The sequence below is a fragment of the Neltuma alba genome, unplaced genomic scaffold, assembly GCF_004799145.2.
Source record: "Neltuma alba isolate B1F8T4 unplaced genomic scaffold, ASM479914v2 tig00010504_pilon, whole genome shotgun sequence".
Classification (NCBI taxonomy): domain Eukaryota; kingdom Viridiplantae; phylum Streptophyta; class Magnoliopsida; order Fabales; family Fabaceae; genus Neltuma; species Neltuma alba.
In genome coordinates this window covers 97,598-124,366 of record NW_021635381.1, presented here as the reverse complement: position 1 = coordinate 124,366, position 26,769 = coordinate 97,598, and the positions used below count along the sequence as shown (strand labels likewise).

Here is a 26,769-nt window from a genome sequence, read left to right as displayed (position 1 = left end):
TTAGAATTTTTAGGCGTAGTTTCCATCACTATCTTTTGGCCCAAAACGTTCTAAATTTATGATTAAGTCCTTACTCAAGTTTAACCTCAGGAATCATCTCACAAGGTTCCAAGCATAATCTTTGGCCCTTAATCATCTCTAGTCCCCATATTTGAGCCCTGAAGATTTTATCAGAGTCTCTAACTTGCCTGTCTCATGGTTCCAAAAAACTTTTACTTTACAGTTTGGTCCTTAGAATCCTCTCGTCCTTCCAGGAAACTTCTGAAATTTCTACCAAAAAAATCTAGTAGCGTGCCCATTTTAGGCTAATTATGGCACTTCTATGCCTAAAATTCAGGACATTATATGAAACTTCTTGAATATGTATTCAAGAAGAGTAATTCTCAAATATGTGTTTGAGAGAACTACTCGAGAATTCTTGAGTTCTTTTAGAAGGAAGATGTTAAGTAAAACATAAGCGAGTTTCTCGAATATGTATTCGAGAAGACCAATTCTTGAATATATAATAGAATAACTTATCAACAAATATTAAGTAGAACTTGCATTTGCCATCATCAAAACACAAATTCTAACAGTAAATAGTATCCTATTGAGAATTATATATATTATGATAACATCTCTTCTTTATATGTGTGTTATCTTTGTTCAATTGATGCCATTATAAAACCTACTTATTATGATGAGGCTATTAAGGATCATAACTGGGTGACTGCCATAAGAAATGAAATTGATACCTCAAGAGAAAAGAAAAACTTAGGACATAGTTCCCTTATCTAAAAGTAAGAAACCGATTGAAAGCAGATGGGTTTATGAGGTGAAATAAAAACTTGATGCCACTATTGACAAGTATAAGGCTAGGTTAGTGGCTAAAGGATATAATTAAACTAAGAGAGTCGATTATAATGAAACCTTTTTCTCCTGTTGTGAGATGGCCATTGTTAGAACCATCCTTAAACTTGCTGCTGTAAATACTTTGTATCAAATGGATGTAAATAATACTTTCTTGCAAGGAGATCTTGATGATGAAGTTTATATGACCATACCCCAAGTTTTTAGAAATCAAAGGAATAATATGATATGTAAACTTAGGAAATCCTTATATGGGCTTAAACAAGCCTCAAGGCAATGGAATAAAAAATTATCACTATCCTTACTCAATAAGGGGTTTTCTACATAGCAAGTATGATTATTCCTTGTATTTTAAACACCACGATGATGGTTTTTAATTATTCTAGTTTATGTGGATGAATTACTAATTAGTGTCAGTTTTAAACAAAGAATTAAATAAGTAAAAGATTTTTTGAATAGCTATTTCAAAAGAAAGGATTTAGGGATCATGAAATACTTCTTGGAGATTGAAGTAGCTAGGTTCAAGAAGGGAATTATACTCTCACAAAGGAAATATATTGGGGATCATCATGCAAAAATTGGAATGAGTGATTGCAGACCTCTCACATCACCTATGCCACAACATTTAAAGTTGGTAGCTTTTGAGGAAGGCAAGTTATGAAAGGAAGATTAGCTCAAGGAACTAGGGAAGTATAGGAGACTAGTTAGAAAATTGATTTATTTGGCTATGACTAGACTTGATATTTCCCAATCTAGTCAAAATTGTGATTCAAATCATGCAACTCGAGACAAAATAAACAATGGGAGATTTGAATCTCCTATTATATCTTTTTATGGCCTAAATCGTGTGATTCACACTGGAATCATATGATTCAGGAGGTGTCATTGGATCTGACTACACAACCTAACATGTTAAAAAACATTTTTCATTTTTATTTTTTTATTTTTTGGGTTATTTTTAGGAGGTAATTTTCCATATAAATACTCATCAATGCACTTATCACTTTCGGCTTATCAAATATCAATCAAAACCCTAATTTTTAATTCCCTAATTGATTTTGAGGACTATTGGTCATTCTCTTATATGAAATTGCTTATATGTCATTTAATAATTATTCTTGAATCTTACAATTCATGATACGTTTCGATTCAAAATTCAAAAAATAGGTTTTTTGATTCATAATTCGTATCCCAATTTGATAACCTTGATATTTTCTTTCCTATGCAGGTTCTTAGTCAGTTCATGCAATTGCTTATGAAGTCACACTAGGCAGCAATAGGACTACTAAGATACTTAAAGCAGTCACTAGGACTTAGGATCTGATTAAGCTTAAAGGAAGATATGAACTTTAAGTGTTTTTATGATTTAGACTGGGGTTCGTGTGTGACCACGCATAAGTTAGTCATTAGCTATCTCCTCAAGTTAGGGGATTCACTCATTAACTGGAAAGCAGAGAAACAGGCTACTAGTTCTAGATCTTTAACTGAAGCTGAGTATAGAGCTTTGGATTAGCTGTAGCAAAAGTAATATGGGTTAAAAGTTTATTATCTAAATTAGGAGTTCCTATTCATAGCCCAGTTGATGTGTGTTGCGATACTAAATACGCCATTGATACTGCCATAAATCTTGTTTTTCACAAAAGTTCAATGCATATCGAAATTGATTGTCACTTTTGTAAGAGAGAAAGTGATAGAAGAAATAGTCAAGTTGCATCATGTTCAATCTGTTAACCAAGAGGTGGACATTTTGACTAGTAAGAAAGGAGACTTAATTGAGAATACTAAGCAAGTTAAGTGCTTCTGATATATAGTTCAGCCCCAAATTTGAGGGGGAGTATTTAATAATACAAGATTTTGTTATTGTATTTTCAGTTTGGTTGTATTGGGCCCAAGTCTTATCTAGTTGCGCTGGCTAGGCCCATCAGGTTGCCAACGCTAAGAGAGAGGCACTACTATGTTTCATGTATGGATTTTGATTCAATTCCAATAAGAGTATTATTCAGCTACTCATCTTTCTTAATGTTATCATTATCATCCCAATACTTTGACGATGAAATTCACCATCCCTTGTACCAAGATTCACCAGCTTCACTAGCCTCTATTAAAATTATGTGATCATTTTCTAAACCCTTAGTTGAGTACATTTCACAGGTTGCCAGCGATATGTTTTGGATTGTAGAATCATATTTGAAGGACAGAAGTAAGCAATAAAAAACTTGTTCTGGCCCCTATCAGGTTTGGTTCACAGCAGTTCCCGGTCCTTTGATAGATTTTTCCCTTGCCATAGATTCAATTCTTCACTAAGATTCTGGATCAATTTTGTTTTCTAATCTGCTGGTTTTTATATATTTGGTTTCATGATTTTTTTTTTATTGATTGTGATAATGATTCGGTTTTGGATCTTTTGATTTCATAATTTTCATTTGATTTTTGTGCCTTAGAGAATGATGAAATTTCTTACCCAATATGAAGAAGATTACGAAGATGAAGTGAGGAGGAGGAAGAAAATGGCAACAATATTATTCGCTTTTAATAGGTTGAAGTATTCATTCCATCAATTTAGGGCCTGTATCAGAAACAAATCTTGTTATTATTCAATTGATTTATTCTTCTGCAAGATACTAGTTTTTAGTATCATTTTTTATTGTTGTTCCTATTATTAATTATTGGTTAGTTTTACTTTATTAATTACCCACTCACTCATTCTCTCTTTATAAATAAAAGTGTTTTTAGATTTAAATATTTATTACTTTTGAGTAATTTTAACTAAGTATTCAATTGTTTGTATCTTATAAAAAGAACACCAGGGAATACCAAGCTTATTTATGGGTTTTTTTTCCATTACATTTCATTAAAAATTCTTCTACCGTACTAAGGACAGTATCAAATTTCTTGTAGAAAGAACCAAGAGCACTTTCTAGAAGTTCAATATATAGGATCCGAGGGAGTGGTAATTTGAATTTGATTCAAGGATATATTGGGAGAAAAACTCGTTGATTACACCTCAAACTTTGAACTGATATTCATATTTAGGGACAAAACAAATTTAAAATCTGAAACTTACAAATAGGGATGAAGAGATTATAATGTAAGTGAAGTGATAGAATAGAAACTTGTAATAAAATTTTGGCTTTCTTGATGAAGTAATTCTTAGTTAGAATTCATGCCAACTTCCACCAAACCTAGTCCAACACTATTTTCCATATGCATTAATTCCCACAAGATACCCATGAGTCATTCTAATGGACAAATAATCTTGAACAAATAATGAATTGAACTACTCCTTGCTTCTGATATATAATCTAAGTCATTTTAACTATTTCATCAGAACTTAAAAAACTTGTAGTTATTTTATTAAATCTATCTCAAATTTAAATTTTTTTCCTAACTTTACTCATATTAAATAATGTTACGATTTTTAAGTATTAATTATAGGGACAAAATTGATAAATAAAAATTGATCACTCTTCAAATGATTTATGTTTTGAATCAAACCATTTTTCTAGAAACGATTTATATTGTAACTGGAAAAAGCGTCTTATGTCACTTCTCATTTATTGCTTCTTTATTGCAAACGAACTCATATCATGTTATCAAGAAAATGATAACTAGAAGCAAAGTGAATAACAAGAAATTTTCTCATGCTTTTTCTTTCTTTTTCCCCAGGCTATTGGATGGCGTGAAAATTTACAAATAACATGGTGCTAAAAGAGTTGGCCAACATGAATTTTAATTTTCACTCTCGGCGGCTTCTTTGTTTCATATGCATTGATTAATGCGAGAACTTTCAAACTGGGTTTCATATATAATGGGCATAGATCTCAATGTTGTTGCTGTTATTAATTCTTGTCGTACTACTTTATTGGAGTTTTGCGTTTGTCTTGTTAATGAAGTATTAAAGTTTGCATTTCTTTTTACTTTTTTTTTTTCAGAGTTCATGTTTGAATGCAACAAGTTCGCATATATATGTGTGTGGAAAATATTTAGGTCAAATTATTTATATTCATTATGTCAAGTTCTCCAATCACTTATAACCATATATTTTATTTTTTTAATTTAGATTTATAATTAAAAACTATTAAATGCTAATATTTTAAAATATAACACATGACTATGTGGAATTAGAAAACTTAATATAATGAATATAACAAACTTGATGTAAGCATTGGCTTATATATAAAATAACTTTTAAAAAAGATATTTTATAGCCATATCTATAAGAGAAATTAATAGCCTACTTTAAATTTTTAGCATTATTTTTTTTTTATTTTTATCTATCTCTTAAGCATTGGCTCGTATGTTCGTGTTTCTCACACTCTCTCTCCCCACATAAATATATAAAGATGCTTTTAAAAAACAAATTATATTTTTTACATACATTTATTGCTTTTTATTAATTTTAATAAACTTCATCTATATAAGTCAATTATTTGTATCTTATAAAAAATTAAAGGGAATATTTATTTTTATTGTTGGCTTCCAAAGTGATCCTAGTATGAAGTGGCGTACTAAATTTTCAGTTACATAATAATTCTACATCTCACAAATTTGATTATGTTCGAGATTTTTTATAATATTTTTTGACCAGCAGATTTTTTATAATATGATATTATATAATTATTTGAAGAGTAATATTTTATGGATTTGATTGAAAATTAATCAATTAAACTTGTGACACGTAAGAAAATACACAAAACATTTTCAAAAATAACTGATAATTACATTTTCGGAGGATCAAAAGAGTGATACTGACATCCAATTACCATACATAGGAGGATTAAAAGACCAAAAATCACATAATGTTTATTTATAAAAATATTTATTTCTTAAATATATATAACATTGAAATCCTATGAAATTATATACTAAAATTATGATATACTCTGAGTGAAAGTGAGTATTTTAGACTTATATGTGAATAAAAATAAGGGTATACAATAGTGGCAGAAAAAAATCGATTATATATTGTTACATCAATTGATAAATGAATTGAATTGTTAATTATGAAGAATGAAATCACAAATTTCAACAAGTTTGATTAACAACTTCTTAAAATATATAAAAAGGTAACGCGCCTCCGCCGCTCGCAATTCAGATACAAACAATTTAACGGTCACTTGTTTCGACATGAGAAGCGGTGTGGCTATGAATTATGATATAGATTTAAAATTTTTAATTAATTATTTTTTAAATAAAAATATTTTAAAAAATAATATTTAAAAAATTATTTTAATTTTACATTTTATGTCCATTAAAATAATTATTTTAAAAAAAAAAAAAATCAAATTTAGATTATCTAGACCTAATGAGTTTAGATACTTCATTAATTTTCTCTTGGTAGGTACTCAAACTCATTTCCAGACTTCATCTTCTTTGCCTTTCATTTTATTTTTTAAAATTAATATATGCATACACACAATCTAATTTTAAAGGTAAATTAGTAATCGATAAAGATTCGTTAAAGCATTAAAATAATTATCGTGAAATTGAATCAGTTTTTATTATTATGTCAATTTATCGTAGGATGTTAACAAAAAAATAATTAATCTCAAAGAGTTAATGATCCATCTGTAATTGATTTTCTAGGAAAAAAAAATCGTAATTGAATCGAGATCAACCCAATTATCATAAAATAATATCTTTTAATTTAAATATAAACTTATATATATAACTGTGGAAATAATAACATTTAAATAAAAAAGCATCAATTAACAAGTAAATGTAACAATCATTAAGAAACTACATGTAATCTAAAACAAAGTTATCAAAATACAAAGCAAATGTACTGTTATTTTTCTTAATTCAAAATGACATCGTTTTACCAAGATCAAAAAGAAAAATGACATCATTTTAGGCTTAGTATAAAGGAAAAATAAAATATAAAACCAAAGATCAATTAGCGAGGTTTTGGGCCAATACAAGAAGAACTGCTTACTTATATCATGATAGAAAAGTTAGGAATCCACTTATGTAATAGAGTTGATCCCCTAAAGTTTTGAACCTAGTTAACCTATCCAAAAACTTTTGATTATATCAACTAATAAGAGGCTAGTTCACCAATTCACTAGCATGTCCAGCTAACTTGAGTTGGATTTTAATATTATGAATATTTTTCAATTCAACTAGCGGGTGGCATTTCTCTTTTTTTTTTTTTGCATGCACGTAGTTTCTCTTTGGGCTAAAAAAAAGATACCTTTTCTGTGTAGAGTTTGAAATGAACTGCACGCTTGAATTTATGTGTATTCGTATATTTATTACACATGTGATGGCACATTTAGCCATAGTCTTATTAAAGGATTAAATTAAATATTGTAGCAATCTTCTGGAATAGTTGTCTTCTATTTTTTTGTTGTTTTATAGTCAGAAAAGGCACTAAGATTTGTTTACCATACTTGTTGGTAGGTTGTTTTGTATATTATTTTGTGGTTGAATTATTATACATAACGTTCACAACAAAACAAAGGAAACTTCAAGATGTTAATGAGCTGTATAATATACGATTTAAGCAATATAATTAATTCATATAACTAAAGTACATTTTGTGGAACAATAAGTCAAAAAGTGAATTCACAAAATTACAAAAATTAATTTAAAACAATACGAAAAAGTATGTGGCTGTTCTTTATATGTGTGTGTGTGCGTGTGTCATATTTGTTCTTCATCTCTCTTCATTATTCTGCAGGAGCGTCCTCGTCTCCTCTTAAATCAGAATCATACTTTCGCTTCCAAGTGAACTGTGATCTCATAATTCTTCAGGTCAGTGATTTTCGTTTCCTTCATTGAACTCATAGTACGGAGATTGCTTCTTTAATTTTATTTCAAAGTTAGCTTCATTATATATAGTTTCTTGCTTGTGTTTTAAGGGTTTAATTAAGCTTCAATTAATCTTCAATGGCGGATAATTGCTATGCATTTTGGTGCTTCTTGTTTCTGACATTTTTTCTTGTGTGTTGCTCAACTTGCTTTTTGTGTTTGTCATGAGAAAAATATCGTTCACTTACGTGCTGGGGGCTTTGATAATTAACCAGGGAAAATGTAATTACTTAGAGATAAACGAGTTTTCCGTTTTCTTTTTTCAAATTACTTATGATTAACATTTCATTATATTTAAGTATTATTAAATTTAATTAGAGTATCACTGATAACATTTTAAAAAAAAAAAAAAGGAATCTCAATTGAATCCTATGCAGTTCAAATATCAAAATTTAAACTCAAGTATACATCATTGACAGATTCCTAATAAAGCCAGGACAACTAATTATAGATTTTAAAATATTTTAAAATGATCATATTGCCCCTAAATATTTTTAAAAGCAAATTCTTTTTACCCAAAGTCACAGCCGCCAGCGACTAGTCGCCACTGGGGCCATCATCAACAGCCATTGTTCTTGCGTCGGCAGCCAGTTGCCGGTAAAAGGGGTGGATATGAAGGGGAAAATGTGAGGGACAATATGATCATTAACAAGATTCTAAAATTCTTAATTAGTCCTCTTGATCTAAAAGATTTTGTTAAGAATTGTGGACTTGAATATGGTTTTTAGTGTTTGTTTGGATTTAATTAGGATTTTTCTTCTTTATTTTTTGTTTACGAGATTTAAATTGTCACCAATTTATTGATTAATTAATCTCTAAATTTGTTTCATTTAATTCATATTTAATACTCTTCTAGTCATAAATATAAATCTGTTTTATAGTGTAAGTTATACTACAAAATGAATGCATCATCAAGAGAAGTACTAGAAATTGGAGAAAGTGGTAGACAGAGAAATAGAGAGGAGCAAGTAGTTTCTTCGTTGGAAGAAGAAAGAGAGAAGTCACGGAGGGCTCGCTACTATTTTGGCCTCATATTCTTCTTCATCAATCTCCTTGCTTGGTTTGTTCGTGACTATGCTCAACCCTTCTTATCCAATCCCCTTCATTGTAAGTGGTATTTTATTTCTTTCTTCTTTCTTTAAAAGTAATTATTGACTATCAAATACTAAATATAAGAATTAAATAATTAATTAGTAAACTAGTTATTTTTTATTTGTAGAAAATGTGTATTGGTTTTGATAAAGTATCCTTTTAAATTATTTATATGTAAATTATTTTCTTAATGAAACAACCCTTAATATATATGTCCAGTTAATAGGGAGAGATTGAAAAAAAAATTATAAATAAAATGAATTGAAATATTATATTTAAAATTAAAGAAAATATTAAATGGAGCAAGGCATAGAGTTTGTTTTGATTTGTAATATCTTAAAGTCATTTTGTTTTCTAAATTTATTAATTTCTTGGAAAAATTACTGTGCAGTCTCAAATAAGCAATTTAATCACTAAAATGTCCTATAATAAGTGAGCAACATGCAATGACAAGTTCAAATATATGAAATGATAATAAAGGCATATTTATCACTTTAATAATTAGATTACTTATGTGAGATTGTATCATGATTTGTTCTAATTTCTCTTCACAAATCATTCTATTGATTGCATCTGTTAAAAGAAAATTTCAATTCATATGCGAGTTGTTTTCAATGCACATGATTATTAAGAAGACATCTTAAAAAAAAACGAACAAATTTTTTTAAATAATTAAATTACTTATATAATTCTTATATTTACGATAAGAAAAATATATATTAATTTTTTTCGCTGCTTTGTTTTGTTTTCCCCCCTTTCCGCTACAGATATTAAGGCATGCGGGATTGGAGGGCAAGATTGTCTTTATACATTGGGAGTTCTTCGCGTGAGTTTAGGGTGTTATGTATCTTTCAGGCTACGCATTTTTTGCTTGTGAGCATCCATTATATGCTTGATTTTTTTTTGGCCAAAGTTATATGCTTGATTCGATCACATAACTTTTTAATAAAAATTATTAAATTAATTTTACTTATAATTCTATAGTACCCATCCAAAGAATTTTCTTAAATATAATTTATATCACTTTTCAGTTTTCTTTATATAACTATCTAATATTCAGTATTCTATTATGTGAAATTCAAGTATTATTAAACTCAATTACGGTAACTTTCTCAAAAATATTTGTTTGCATTCATGCCAAGTCTTCAACTTCAATTTAACTTTATAATTATGACTAAGATACTATTAATCAAAATCTTTTAATTTAATCATGGTCAAATTTTGTATCATCTAACATATATATATATAACATTAAATTCATGAATAGTATTTGATTAAAAAATTAAAGTTAACTTAAATTGTATGGAAATTTTTTAATTTAAGAAATATAAATGTATATATTAAAAATAATTATGAAATAATCCATATTCACTATATAAGTTGGAAAAATGATACAATTTTATTATTTCAAGTGCAATTTTACCTTACAAAAATAAAATTATTATCTAAAAGTATCATAACAAATTTATTGTGCACACCACTATTCATATATCATTAGAATTCTCAACTGCAGAAGAATTTTACCATGGCATTTTCTACCTTCAGATATAATATTTCTAAAGTGAAGATGCACATTATTATTCTTACAAAATCTAATTCTATTATTAAAACTCAAACTCTTTGGTAATTCAAATTATCTATCTTATCATGTGAACAGTGATCTTTGGACTTTTGTTTGTATTTAAATATTTGAGTGATAGTGTAATTTTACTTGGAATAATTTCAAGTTAAATTTAAATCCGATAGTAGTTAATTAAATTTCATTTTCTGACTTCACTATATGTTATAGTTGTTTGAGAACCAAATGGATCCTTGACAAATAATTCAGATATTTTTCACAATAATGTTTGTGAGTACAGTGGAAACCAGAAAATTACATGAAGCTTGCAATTCATGGCATTGTGGATGGTGGGGATTCAAATTTATTTTATTGCTTCTATCATTGGCCCTCCCTTTCTTCATGCCTTCCCAAATTGTTCAAATATATGGTATGTTTCAAATTTATTTATGTTGATAATAAATAAATTTTATCTTTATAAAGTCCCTTTAATATCTTACATTTCTTGACAACTTATATGTCGCTTGATCAGTATCCAAATCAGCTTTAATTAAACAGATTATATGAGTATGAAGACTAATACTTATAATCAAGAAAACGATAATGACACAATAAAAAATGTCAATGACCTAATTAAAAATGGAATGAAACTATAGGAACTGATAAATTAATTTTCTTTCATGTGTTTAAAATAGTGTGGGTCTCGTGCACTAGACAAAGTCTAAAATCATAACTATATTGTTCATTATAATTAGTTAATTTGATTACTCTCTATATCTACATTTTAAAAGTTCACTTAATATCTACATTTTTTTCACCTCTGGACGCTTTCCTTACTCCCTTTTTTTAAAAAAAAAAAAAACCACAGACAAAATGATATTTATAGTAAAAGTACTTATAAGTTACAAATACTTAACATTCCTATGTTGGCAAAACTAAAAGTAAGAAAATAAGGTTTAGAGATAACAGCAATATAAAATGAACAGAAATTATGAATAAGGACAAGTATTTCTTGTCAAGTGATATTGAGAACAGAAAAGTCATTAGGAGAAAACTGAAGAAATTTCTTCTCAACACAGTAAACTTATATAGAGAGTTTGTCTATAGTAATATGTAGGTTGGTGTTATATATTCATAGAAGAGCAGCTCACAAGTATTTGCGGTGGAAAGCAAACTCTATAGAAGATTGGTTTTGTCATAAAAATTCTTTAAGGGCCGTCCCCTCATGGCAAATAGTACTATGATAATAATATTTCCTTATTTTTCCATATTTAAAAAGTAGCACATCCCAACCATCTTTGTTCAAGCACAAATGAGAAAAGTCATGAAGGAAGTACTTATATTATTTTCATGTTACGATTACTCTTTTATTTAATTTTCGTTTTTGAAAAATGAATTATTCTCTATGCAGCTGGGGCATTAATTCTAACAAAAAAATGCTAATTTAAATCGGATCGGCCCTTAAGCCCAGAGTTTGCTTGACCCATATAAAACTTGAAGCCCAATGCACAAAAAGTCTTACTCACAAATGTTTTCGTTATTTTCTTAAAATTTGATTAAGTATGAACAAGGGCATTGTAATTATCTTGCAGGTGAAATTGCTCGTATTGGTGCAGGGTAAGCTCCAAGTCCTTCATTTAAAATAATGAATATTGCAAAGTAATTGAAATAATGAAATTTATGTAAACAACAACAAAATAGTTTTTTTAAAAGAGGATTTCATCAGTAATTTTTAATTTGATTATTTTGTTTTTTATTGATTCAGAATTTTTCTCCTTTTACAACTTGTGAGTGTGATCCATTTTATCATGTGGTGGAATAAATTCTGGAATCCTGATGAGGAAAGAAAAAACAGGTACATATGGAATTTTTCTTTTTCTTTTTTACAATTATTAGGTCATATGGGATGCTTCCAAGTAATTCATAATTGAACATTGTTGGTAGGATTGAAAATAGGCCCAGCTCTTATCAGAAACTTATGGACTAAATTATTTTAAACCTAACATAGTCTGTTTAGTAAATGTCTCAGGTTTAGGTTTAATCTTACTTTCAGGTCTATTTAGGCAAACAATATAGGCTTACTTTCATAATGCTTAGCTTGCAAACTTACAGACCATACCCATTTAACTTTTTATTTATTTACACTAGTATATATAATATAATATAAATCAATTTTATAATTTATTTATAACATGACTAATTTAAGCTCAATCCTAGGGGTTGTTTGGAATACCCTAGAAGAACTTAAAAAAAGTACTTTAATACAAACCGAGACAAAACTCTCTTACATACTTACCTCATATTGTAAAATTACTTTTGAAAAGCTAAACCAAACACGCTAAGTTTCACATGTTGGGAGAGTGATCCTACTAAAACTTGAAACTCTTGTATAATACTCCTCTGGTCCTTAATATAGGACCTAATTCTTGAGTTGGTTTTGGTCTTAAATATAAGACTCATTTCTCATATTTATCAATTTTCTCTAAATTACCCCTATAGATACTCTCTCAACCATAATCTAGGGTATTAAGAAAGATGATTATGGTGTTTTGGAAAAAATATGTCCATTTTCTTATAATTAACTAACTTACCTAACTTTCTTAATCTAATCAAACTAGTTAAATGGGTCTTATATTAAGGACCAGAGGAATAATTCTTTTGGGTTAATATGCTTTTTGATTCTGAAATTTGAGTTCTATTTTAATTTTACTCTCTCAAATTTCAAACCTGTAATTTTTGTTTCTAGAATTTAATATGTCTTAACATACTAGTTCTTATAGGTGCAACGATATTAAAATCTACTAGAATGTTATAAGCATCATTAAAATAGTAATATAGACGCATTAGACAACACTTGACTAACAAAAGCAAACAAAATAACTAGTTCTTAAATCACAACAATTTAGCCCACCATTCTTGAGTTATTATTTACTGTGTTACATTTTGAAAACTCATCCCTATCTTTATAATCATTCTCTGCGTTGTGCTTTGAGGCCATGTTTTTCTTTCTTTCTTTCTTTCTTCTTCTTTTTTTTGTTATCCATATAAGATCCAACTTGGTGCTATATGATGAGTTTACATTTTTACTTTAACATTGTTTATGACATTGTAGCAAATTTTAACACCGTTACATCTCTAAAGACTAACATTTTAAAATGAACTAAATTCTAAAGTTTAAAACCATGAGCTTGATATTTAAGAGATCATAATCAATGGATCCAGATTTTAGGATCTGAAAATTATATTAACCCCATTTTTTCCGGACAATTTGACACCCCTCCCTCCATAATGGAGAGAACCCACACACTCAGCGCGTGCACACATCGTGATTATTTTGGCAGCACAAGGCATAGAATTCCCGAGCTTTTCTATGACAGAAGGTATGGAGAGTTGTGAGAGGTTCTTAGTTTATAAACCTGATAATATAGATTTAGTTTGCAAACTCAACTCACCAACTCGCGATCGAGTTGATAGTATATTAGAATTGGCATTTTGTCAGCCTGTCAAGATACAGGCTATTCTAACATGTATCTTATAAGTCGTGAGTGGCAGTAAACTAGTATTGCCAGCTCTAAATTTGGAACTATAAACAAGCAAAAAAAATGTAAAATATTAAATGTGAAAATCTAAAGTTGGATCCACTATTGTGACAGCTGTTCGGTTGGACTTTTGATGTCGACGATATTTCATGGAGCTTCGTTGTGTGGAGTAGTGTGGATGTACACGTCATACGCCTCAAGGGCTTCATGTTCCCTCAACATCTTCTTCATCACTTGGACTGCCATTCTTCTTGCAGTCATCATCGCTGTTTCTTTACATTCCAAGGTACGCCCCTCTTTGTTATTCTTCTGTTCATATTACTCCCTCCAATCCTAAATATAATAGTTAGAAAATATTATAAATTCGTTTTGATTCCATATATGTGACCTCACTCTACTTTGTCATCTAAATTTATAATTTTTCTTTAAAATATCCCTATTCATAAAAGAGATTTTATCAAAGAGTAATTACAATAATGCACATGATTAGAAATGATATTTTAGAAAAAATTAACACACATTTATTTTAAAAATTAACTTAATTAATTTTCTTATTATTCACAAATTAGTGATCTAGTCATCATAAAGATATGACAAGATGTTATGTGACAAGAACACACATCAATTAGTAAATATGCTACTTGGCAATTAATATCATGTAGTTTCTCATAATAGTATAATAGTATAATAGAGACATGATTGAGTTATAAATTAATTTAATTTAATTTACAGGTAAATAGAGGACTTTTATCCTCAGGAATTATGGCTTTGTACATTGTTTTCCTCTGTTGGACTGCTATCAGAAGGTAAGTATTAAATCTTTTCATGGTTGCAGCGATGATCTTCTTCTTCTTTTTTCATATTATTTCTTAGTATATCAATATTGATTATTATTAGTATTAATTATTTTTATGGCTTTTCAGTGAACCTATAATTATAAGATGTAGCTCAACGAATCCAGAGAAAGCAAATCATGATTGGATGGCAATAATTGTAAGTCTTCTAACCTTTCATCACTTTTAGAAACCATAAAAAAATTGTTTATAATGATTTTTTTTGGTATTTTATACTTCATATTAAATTTTGGCCAGACACTTTTATTTTATATTGAATGATACACTTATAATTTCATAAATACTTTGAATTTTTTTTTTATAGGGCTTCCTAATCGCTGTCTTTGCCATTGTGTTGGCAACATTTTCCACAGGAATTGATTCCAAATGCTTTCAGGTGCATTACTCTATTCTCCACTAATAGGAATTCAAAAATGAATTTTTTTTTTAGGTGAAAATTCAAAAATGAATTTTTGTATTATAATAATTACTATTTCAATATTAAACAAATTAAGGATACGTTTAGACCCAACACATGTTTGGATTTAGTGGGAAATCAAAATGAAAAGGGAATCAAAGCTAAATAGGCCATTTGGTAATGCAACCCAGGAGGTTTCATGGGGGGAAGGCGCAGAAAATATGTGAAAATGATCAAAATGTTCTAATTATACCACAATTTGAGATTTGACGCCCCAATTTTAAAAAATGGTAAATATCATCTAGCAGTATAATCTTATGAGAAATTATTGCATAAACCCACTATGCCACCTCATTTATGCACTGACCAATAAAATTTTGACATCTCAAGTATTTTTTTTTTATCCCAATGTCGCTCCGCATGTTACTGCTCTCTCTCTAATTATTTTTTAGAAATATGTTGTTTTTTTTAATCCTCTCCTACTCTCTCTCTCTCTCACATCTGAAAAATCTTTTCAAAAACTTTCCCTCTCACAATTACCGCCATCTACCAGTAGTTCCATCTCTCTACCCCCATCAAGCTACTTTCTCTCTTCGCTTCCTCTTCACCCCACTTCAATCGATCTCCTCCAACGGCCACTGCACCATCTTTAACTTTGCCGCCATTTGCACCAAGTCTTCCTTCAGGACTTTCATCTTGTTCTTCTAGCTCGTGTTTTGTGACAACCGTTCTTTCAAAACCGTTTTAGATTAAATCCAACAATTTATTTGAATGATTAACCATGATAGAAAAGAAGAAACCTTAAAATTTTAAAATCACTATCATGGTTAAAAGAAATAAACTTATATTACGAGCAACATCGATCGTTAGTTTGAGCCTTGGACTTCCAAAGTCCAAAAACATCATTCAACCATTAGCCCAAACCAAACTTATATTTTCCAAACATACAAACTAATAAATCAATTTAATATAAACTATAGAGCTCATTAGTCAAAAGTCAACACTTTCAAAGGAGTGTTACATGCAGAGTGTAGGATGTCTCGGGCCTCCTCGCGGCCCTATCATACCAAATAGTAGTAATTAAAAGTATTATTTTACAACATGATAGTAGATGAGCCCTATATGGCAATATATAACAAGTCAACACATAGAACAAAAGCAGAGAGGCTATACAAGCTATAACAGCACACTATGTCTCCAGAGCCTTCCCTGATGAGCCACCACCTGAACTATCACCTAAAGATAGTAAAAACCACAGGATGAGACAAACGTCTCAGTAACCAACTTTCTAACTCATCATACATACTAACACGTGCTCGTGAGGTGTCAAGTGGGACAGTTAATAATTCTCCAGAAATATAAATATATCCATCGAAATATAATTTCAATCATCCAAACCCTCACTATGGGGCTAACACACAAGCCACATAAGTATATCCCTCACTATGGGGAGATCAATCAGACATATAGGCCTATCCTTCACTTTGGGAGACGAATAAAAAGCCACAAAGGCCTATCCCTCACTATGGGGGAAGAAGAAGAAGCCAACTAATGTGCACAAATGGCGGCCTTACCACATGATAGGATAGGGCTCAATCCAAAATCCAAGTAACAACCAATCATTCACAGTACAATAAAAATATCTCAATCTTTTCTCAATGTAATCATAAGATATAAATCATATATCTTTCCCAACTTCTTCATCACAATTCCAAAAATCCCACAAGACAATTTTTTATAGCTCAAAAGTTATAATACATCTACTCGAGTTCTAAATAACAAATACTATTCTAAAATAGCAAAATACTACAAACAATATATTAGCACATATAACAAGTGGAAAGTGTTACCTCTCGCCAAAGCAATAAAAAGGATTACCACAAGGTCAATCTTTTGCTCAATCAATAATTAATCTACACAATTAATAACAACGTATTAATATAAGCTAATTAATTAATTAATTAATTAATTAAGCTTATATATTAGTTAGATTTCTACTTTAATTTAATCTTTATTCTAAATTCCCACAACTCTCATAACCCAAATTTAAGTATTTTAGAAATAACTTAAAATTTTCTAAAAGCCAAATTATTTATTTACAACCTCTGAATTACTTACCTTACTAAAAAGAATTTTCCAAAATTTTCAAATATAAGATTATTATGTTCTAAATTTTCAAAATCTCATTTTAAGTTTAAATCTCAAAATCAAACTATCAAAAATTCAATAATACTTCAAATATTTATAAATAAATAATATAATCAAAACTTTAATGGTATAACTACCATATATATATTTCCATAAATAATAAACTTTTTAGCTACAATAATTATTTTAAAACCTCCAGTCACCCAATAAATAAAACTAAACCAATTAAAATCTCAATAATATGTCAAATAATCCAAATAAATTATTTAAATTAAATTTAATCGGTAAAAATATGGTATATCCCATAAATAACAGATTTTCAACTAAAAATTAATTTAAATACTAAACTAACAGATAGACAAATCTAAACTAATTAAAATTAACAACTCATTTACTTCTAAATTTCTATAATCATCTTTTGTCAAAACTCAATACTTATATCATATATAAGTCTCAAAATTTTCTCTAATTACTATAGTAATACTGTAAATAGGAAGCTCAAAATATACAGAAAATATTCATAAAGAAAGTTTGATAAAAAAAAGTAATTTTATATACCTAAATTATCTTCAAAGCTTTCTTTACGAGGACTGTTGCTATGCTCTTTCTATTTCTCTCTTGCTCTCTTCTCTCTTCCTTCTTTCTCTCACACACCTCACCTTTTGCCTCCTACTCTCTTATATTCTCCAATTCCAACCACCCTTCACTGTTTTTCCTCCTTGCATTAACTCTTCCTCCCATAAATCTTCCTTCTCTCCCCCAAAGTCTTCTTTGTTAGTCAAGGGGCTCAACTTTCCACCAAATTCGGTGGAAAGTTACCCCCTATATATATAATATACTACCTCCGGGCCTTAATATAAGACCATGTTTGACTTTTATTTTGGTCCTAAATATAAGACCCCAATCCACTTTGTCTCTCATATTTATACATTTTTTTCAAAGTAGCCCTTCTAATAATAAGAGTTATGGTCAATACACTTGATTAGCAAGGATATTTTAGGAAAGATAATACCTATTTAGGACAAATAACTAACTCAACTTACTTCCTTAATCTCCTCAAATTAGTCAACTGGCTCTTATAATTAGGACCGGAGGTAGTATATATTAATATATTAAAATATTATCATTTTATTACAATAATAAAATATTATTTTTTTTACCTAAATCCTAAAATTAATTTAGGATATTACATGTTTGAACACATTCAACCACACTACACATTCAAACTCATGAATACGAAGGCACAGAATAGGACCCCTACCATAGCAATGATTGAGGGCCCCAGTTCTAGTGGGACGTCGACATCGATAGCATAGCAAATTGCACAGCAGCGCATAGTGAAGAGGGGGAGGAGATGGAGAGTAGGAATTGAATAATTTGAATCATTCAGGTTCAGAAGAGGAGGAGGGAGTAGAATTAATCATTATTAATTAGTAACAATTTATTATGAAAGGAAAATGAAAGGAGAGGGGATTCCATTGACAGGGAAATAGATGGAGAGTAGCATGGTGAAGGAAAAGAGGTGGGAGGAGTGGCTATAATTGTGAGAGGGAGAGTGAAAGGTTTTGAAATAATTTTGCAAATTAGAGAGAGAGAGAGTAGGAGAGAATAAATAAGCATCTATTTCTAAAAAATAATTAAAATAATAAAGAGAGGGGTAGTGACATGTGGGCTGACACATGAGATAAAAAATAGTCAAAATTTTATTAGTCAGCATATAAATTAGGTGGCACATTGGGTTTATGCAAGAATTTCTCATAATCTTATTTCCTAATAGCATTTTGCATCTTAATCTTATTTATAGTGCAACCAGCAAGGGTGCTTATTGTAACAATGGTTCATTCTAAATTGACTACTAGCATTTTTAAATCATCATTTAATAATACTAACCATGGTAAAGGAAAACAAAACTTAGTATAACATTTAAAAAGGCAACCATAGTTATAGAAGAAGCTTGAATCACAAGAAAGGTTAACCATAATGGAAAAGAGTTAAATTGATTCTTGAAAACAACTATCATGGTTAAAAGAGATAAACTCATCTTTTAATATTTATCCATGATAGAAAAGAATCAAAATAAATATTTAAAAGCTATCTTGGATATTAAAGTTTTATTACAACAGTTACATGCAAACTAAAAGTAACAATGTTCCACAATAATTGGACCTTGGGTATTACAAAGCCCAACATGTCACATTCAGCTACAAGCCCATAATAAGATATTTCCTAGATAATACTTTTTATAACTTCCCAAAGTAATAGTACTCCAATATTTTTGAAAGACACTATGGATTCATAGTTTACAAACATATGTGAATACCTAAAGGCCACTAGCCTTCTACCAGTATATAATTCAATAACAATTTATCAAAAGTATATAGTTAATACAAACATTTTGAAATAAATTAGAGTATGCAAAATGAACCATATATGACTAGATACAAATATCCATACATAACAAAGAGGAGGCTATACAAGATTAACTTGATAGCTAAGCCTTTGACATCTTCCTTGATGGACCAACCCTAGAGTTGTCTCCTTACAATGTAAAACCATAGGATGAGACAAAAGGCTCAGTAACTAACAATCCTACTTATCAGATATACAAGTAAATGCTTGGATGTATGAAGTGAGACAATTACAAAAATCATAACATTTATAGTTGTCACATGGTTACACATATATCAAAGTATAATATTTTAATATCAATTCCACCTTATTTTCTCTAAGTAAACCCAAATGCTAGTACTCATCCATGTGATTGGTAGCTCAACACAGCAAGCTTACCAATCAAGTGATGTAAACTTACCAAAATTCATAAAGCACAAGACGAGATCATGTGTTTCCATTTTAGTCCACTAGTAGGGTGTCATATGCCTTAAAATGCGCCAAAGGATCAACCAATACATACCTAGAAGTCCACGACCTCGTTTCCTCTTTTGTATACAATATTCCATCCTCTTATTTCCTCTTTAGTATACCTTCTATCAAAACAACATTCATCATCCCCTTTTATCATTACTCAATATATTTATACAATAATTATTCATCAACAAGATAATCACTTTTCACATTTTTTTGCCAAAATCAACAATTCCAATTTTATTTATCAAGATCAATTCATATAACCATTTCTCAATAAAATCATGCCCCACAAGATAAGTTTATAAAAATCATAGTTTCATTACTATATCTTATTAGCATCTCTTTCAATAATAATATAACTCATGGCTCAAATAATAGTCCAATGGCATTTTGACAAATTTAATGTAATCCAAAATCACTCACAACATCATACAAGTATACACAAAAAGTGTAAAGTGGTTACCTTTCACCAAAGTTGTATACTACCACAATCAAACTAAGCCTCGTGCTCAAACTAATAAATTATGATCAATCTACAATATAATAATCACAAGTAACCACATTAATTCACAATTAATAAAGTGGTTCACCACAAACATAAAGACTCAATGTTCTTCTAGAACACAACTCTTGCCATAATCATAACCTAACCATTCCAATACTAAACTTACAATCCTAATAGCTTAGTTGACTCATCTAAATCATTTATTCACATCTAATTACTCAATATGACCAAAATCCCCATTTTCACACTTAGGTTCTAAGCCTCAAAATACGTTTGAGAATTTCAAGCTCTATCAACAATCTAAATCAATTAAACATTAATTCTAATGCCCAAGCTTCAAACTTCAATTCAAACCATCATATATTATCATAACTTAACAAAACCTAACTCAAAAATCAAACCCTAGTTGAAAACTCTATATAACTTCAAATCCAACAAAACTAAATTAAAATTTTAATATAGTCCATATAAGTCTTTTAAACTTAAAAGGTTCGGTGAAAACATTAGCTTATTCAAGAATCATCATAAACTCTTGATTTTAACTATCTCAAATTTGAGAAATCTAGGAGGAAATGATAGAAATGAGGTTAGGAATGGTTACTTTGATGTTTAGAAGCTCAAATATACTCTCCCAAGTCGAAAACACCAAATCATAGTAGAGTCCCATGAGTTCTCCTCCCAAAACCTCCTAAAAATCGTGTCTAAAATTGATTTATAAAACAAGATTTTGACGCATTCACTACAAGAACGTCTAGTGAACATCTAGCAAATGACACAATGAATCTCTAGTGTTTGCTATAGCGAATGTTCTCTAGTATTTGTTATATCGAATGTTCTCTAGTATTTGTTATATCGAATGTTCTCTAGTATTTACTATAGCAAACATCTAACGAACAATATAGATAAAAAAGTTCGGTTTCAAAAATTCATAACTAAATTCATGAATCTCCAAAAATATAAACTAGGCTTCTTTGAAAACTTTGAGATGTCTAGTTTTTCAATGCAAAAAAGAATCATTCATAAATATTATCATTTGGGCCTTGAAAATGATGATTTACCAAAACTACTCAAAAGGTCTAGAGATATTGCTCTCAATCATCATCCTTTATATTTTTATGTCTTAATTAATTTCAAAACTAAAAGATTAACCAACTTAATTATCCAAATCCAGGCTTAGTAGTATCTAAACCTCATGATTAAAAACCTATCATGTTATTCTCACGTTGGCCCGTCTAGCACCCCTTGATGTTATTTTCTTAGTGCTTGCATCTAGCACCTCCTAATGTACCAATTATAGCACTGAATCTTATTTATGGTTTAGAGTGTTGAATATGAGCTGGGGGTGTCAGCTGCCCCTTAATTTTGGGACTCTTTCTGAATGTTTTTTTTCAGAGCTTCTTCTTATCATTTTATTCGACATAAAATGAGTGATATTTTGATATCTTATTCACAAAGAATAGTCTAGTTTTCAATTTTTTATAATTTTTTAAAGATTTTTTTACACTAAATGGTTCGGTTTCTTTTTAACTTGGAGTATTAAATCTTTGAAAAATCATAAGAAATTGAAAACTAAACTATTTTTTGCAAATAAAATATCAAAATGTCACTTATTTTATGTAGAATCTAATGATGAAAAGAAGTTTTAAAAAATATTTAGAAAGAGCCCCAAAATTATGGGGCAGCTAATACCCCAGCTCACTGAATACACTATAAATAAGACAGGTGCTGAAAGGTAAAAGTACTGAAAAAGTAACATCATGATGCTAGATGTAACATACATAAGATTAAAATATTACATGTAATTGGAAAATGACAATATTGGGTTACGGGAACTGGATTCTAAAACCCAAAAAAAAAAAAAACATAAGATCAAAGGCCTCGACTTTATGGGCTAAAAAAAATCCTATTATGAGAACTATTTAAAATAATCTAACGATACTTTATTTAGCTCAATAGTACCGGATACAAGACAGCTTTTTCTCTGTGTAAATCTGGCCAAGTAAATCAATTTAAAAATTCCCTACGATCAATGTAAATTTAATGATTTGCCTAATTTCATTTGTTTTGAATTTGATTTGCAGTTTCGAAAAGATGAAGTGGAAGAGGAGGATGATATTCCATACAAATATGGATTTTTTCACCTGGTTTTCTCCTTAGGAGCTATGTACTTCGCTATGTTATTCATTAGTTGGGACCTCAATAATTCTCCCACCAAGTAAGCATTTTTCATTCATTTTTCCACTTTATAAACATACTACTTCTATGTAAAACATAGAGAACTTATTTACAGAAATTAAAAAAACTAGTTAAATTAGTTCTTTATAAAAAAAAATGTGTCTTAGTTTTATTAAAGTACCCCATCTAATCATTTGTATTGAAAAATACCCACATTAATGGAAACTCCTAAAAAATGTGCAATTAATGAGAATAATTTAAAATAAATAAATTTGGGAGATAAAGTGTGTATTGAGATTTTAAATTTATAACTAAAACAAACTCCTCATGTAACTCTTACATTCAAGACAGGAGGGATTTTTTTTTTAAGATCAACCAAAATTTGATAAAATCAATCAATAATGGCTTAAAAATGCAATATCATCAATTTTTTGTTTTATATAAACGTAAAAAATAGACCGATTTAACTACGTATCTTTTTATTATAATTAAATCAATAAATTTTGAACTAGTATGTTCTCTTCGGTCTAAAGAAAGAAATTCGTACCTATTGCCTATAATTTAACTATTAGTTCTTTTTTAAAGCATGTAATATCATTAATTTGTTGTTCCATAATAAAACAAATTTTAATAAATTCGAACCATGTAACTGATTTTAGCATTTTTTATATTAACAAAAGCATATCTTAAAAAACTTGTTCGTTAATGAAATAATTAGGGCTTATTGAAAATAATTATATAATTATATTATTTCAGAATAAGAATTGAAAAAAAAAAAACGTATTAAACACTTATGATTCTTGGTAAACAGGTGGAGCATTGACGTAGGGTGGCTAAGTACATGGATCAAAGTTATGAACGAGTGGTTTGCAGCCTCTTTTTATTGTAAGTCCTTACTTTTGTCCATTTATGTATATGTGTGCAGTTTATTATGAGATCCTTAATTGTGTGTTTAATATGTATGTGTGTCTATAGAATATATATATATATATATATATATTCTGCATATATCATTTTTTAATATAATAAGCATTGCCTCATCAGTCAAATAAAATTGAATAATTGGAAATAGAGGATCTTCCGTTTAATTTTTATTTCTGAATTCACACAAAAATTTAACTATTTTTAATTTTAACGACAAAATTAGCATGTAGATATTTATAATTTTTTTTCATTTTTAATTAAGTCGTTATAGTATATTTTTCTTTTTGATTAGTCTCTCACAGTTTTCTCAATTTTCTTATACTTATAATTCGTGATAACTTATTAAGAAAACAACATTTCGGTCAAATTTATTTTCTTGTATTAAGAAAACAACATTTTGTAGTTGATGATGTCAGCACACATTTAAATTAATTTTGCCACACGAATATATATAAAAATATCAAAATCAATCAAATTATAAATTATATATAAATGCAAAGAGGATAACTATTGAATTTATTGAAAATAAATAAAGTTGTATTATCATTTTATTTTTTTCCAAAAAAACTCTTTTATTTTGTATTTTGTGACAACATAACTTACATGTCGAATAGATAACCCTAATTAAGGGCTATACATGGATAGGGTAAGGTGAGACAAGACCCATGCCTTGTTTGAAAGATAAACGGGTTGTATTTTGTAACCTACTGCTCGACCCTCCCTAATGAAAGCCTGAGCAATTTTAGGCGAGGTTGGGCAAGGTGGACTTCCTTGCCCAATTGGTGACATGTTATCCATATTATGCGAAAATCTCCACCAAGCTTAACAAATGATATTTGGACTCTAAATATATTTTATAATTTCAAAACTTAAAATATTCTGAGAGAAGAAATATAAACACTATACAAAGTCTACATATCATTTATCATTCCATATTTCCTTATAGAACAATACTTACATCAAATTTCTTATACACATTATGTCAAGTTTTTCAATCACACATAATCATGTGTCTTATTTTTAAAATATTAGCATTTAATGACATTTACTTATAAATCTACATAAAACAAAAATGGATACATGGCCATGTATGATTGAAGAACTTAATATAATAGATATAAGGAACTTGACAAAGTTTACCGCTTACTTATAATTACATAATCAAACACAACATAATAGGTCTTTATGCAACATCTATGATCATATATGTCAACAACTTAAGCCTTGAAATATTTCATTCTACCGTATATGTATATTACATGTATATATTAAATACAGTTATATTGCCTCTGGTCCTAATTATAAGAGCTAGTTGACTAATTTGAGGAGATTAAAGAAATAATTTAAGTTAGTTATTTGTAATAAATAGGTGTTGTCTTTCTTAAAATATCTTTGCTAATCAAGTTTATTAGCTAGAACTACCATTATTAGAGGAACTATCTTGAAAAAGAATGCACAAATATAAGAGACAAAATAGATTGGGATCTTATAATTAGAACCAAAATAAAAGTCAAACAAGGTCTTATATTAAGGACCGAAAGTAGTATATAATAAATATATATATGTTATATATATTAAATAGAATTGTATATATGAACTTTGGACAAGACCAAATGGATACGGCAGCATACTTTGCTTGATGCCTAGCCCTGCTAGACATTTGGTCCCAACTAAAAATGCACAATTATTTTTGGGCTGCTTTTTAGGGTTGGGATGGGCATAATTTTAGCAGGCTCATGGGCATTCCAGGCCTTTGGGCCTTATGAACATCCCTAGTATAGGGACTAAGGTTTACAATGTGAAAACTATAAGGACTCAATCAAAGATTAAAAAATATATATATATAAATACCCAATTAAAAATAAAAAAATTATAAGTACTAACAAATTACTTCTTTTTTTATATTTTCCGAATTTATAGCAATTAAAAGTGTGTGTATCAAATATAAAATGAATTATATTTTATACATTAATAATATTAATTTTGAATATATTAAATATATGTTTTCAATATTAAAATACTACTGTCGGTTTTACATTTAGGAAGGATGGGAGAAGTATTATTTTGAATCTGCTTTTAAATTTATGCCACTATTATATCTATTTTGTCTGTGCGTGTGTTTCTAACACGAAGTTGCATACTTGCATTATTGACAAGTTGTCTGGCTTATTAGATAGAGACGCCCCCATACACGAATCTTGCCCTCTAGATATATTATAATGAGAAAAATAAAAAGATATCACTTAAATTTCAAAATTTCAAAAAATAAATTATTATAAAAATATGGTATTATTTACTTTTTCAAGTGTAGTTAATTGTTATTAAAGTTTAAGAAATGACGCACATTTAAAATTTTGAAATTTAAATAGTATTTTTTTGGAATTTTTCCAAAATGATTTTCTAAAATATTTTGAAAGCCTATATATGAAGAAAGTCACATGAATCAAGTATTAAATGTATAACCGGTAATGAGTTGAATTTAACCAAAAAGACTAGTCATTTACAATATGACAAACTAATGGTCGAATTCCTACTAGAAAAAATATACATATTTAATACCCAATAATACTTTTAATAGGATTGTCTCTAATACGAGTATACTTATGCGTAGCAAGACAATGTATGATCCAATAGAATAGTTTATTTTTCTACTAATATAACATTTCAATCTACTTTGTCTTGTAAATTTATAAAAAAAATTTCTAAGTTATCGTTATTAATTACATATATTAAAAGGGACTTTTATTAACAAAATGAGTACTTTAGAAAAACTAACATATATTTGTTACAAATAATTAATTTAATTAATTTTTTTAATATGTATATTAGTTATCTAACTTCTAGGGTAATATTGATTCTTTTTCCCTTTCATTTTTTTCCTATAAATTGCAAGAACAATTTGATTTTCATGGGTGTACGATTAGATTTTTCTTTGCTTATGTTGGTTTGTTGCAGTATGGATGTTGATTTCTCCTGTGCTGCGACAAAACAAAGTGACAAACAACAACGAATCTGTACAACAGGAGACGCCGCACTCAGCCATGGTCTAA

The 26,769-nt window shown here is 28.9% G+C and overlaps 1 protein-coding gene across 1 annotated transcript; it reads left to right on the top strand.

Moving 5' to 3' along the window:
• The first annotated feature begins 8,694 nt into the window (after positions 1-8,694).
• On the top strand, positions 8,695-26,769 carry LOC114756788 (probable serine incorporator). Its single transcript, XM_028945732.1, has 12 exons — positions 8,695-8,769; positions 9,522-9,598; positions 10,583-10,742; positions 11,905-11,929; positions 12,078-12,167; positions 13,966-14,137; positions 14,584-14,657; positions 14,775-14,844; positions 15,010-15,081; positions 22,702-22,835; positions 23,607-23,680; positions 26,675-26,769. Exons 3-12 carry the CDS (start codon positions 10,598-10,600, stop codon positions 26,767-26,769), a joined length of 951 nt encoding a protein of 316 aa, XP_028801565.1. The 5' UTR covers positions 8,695-8,769; positions 9,522-9,598; positions 10,583-10,597.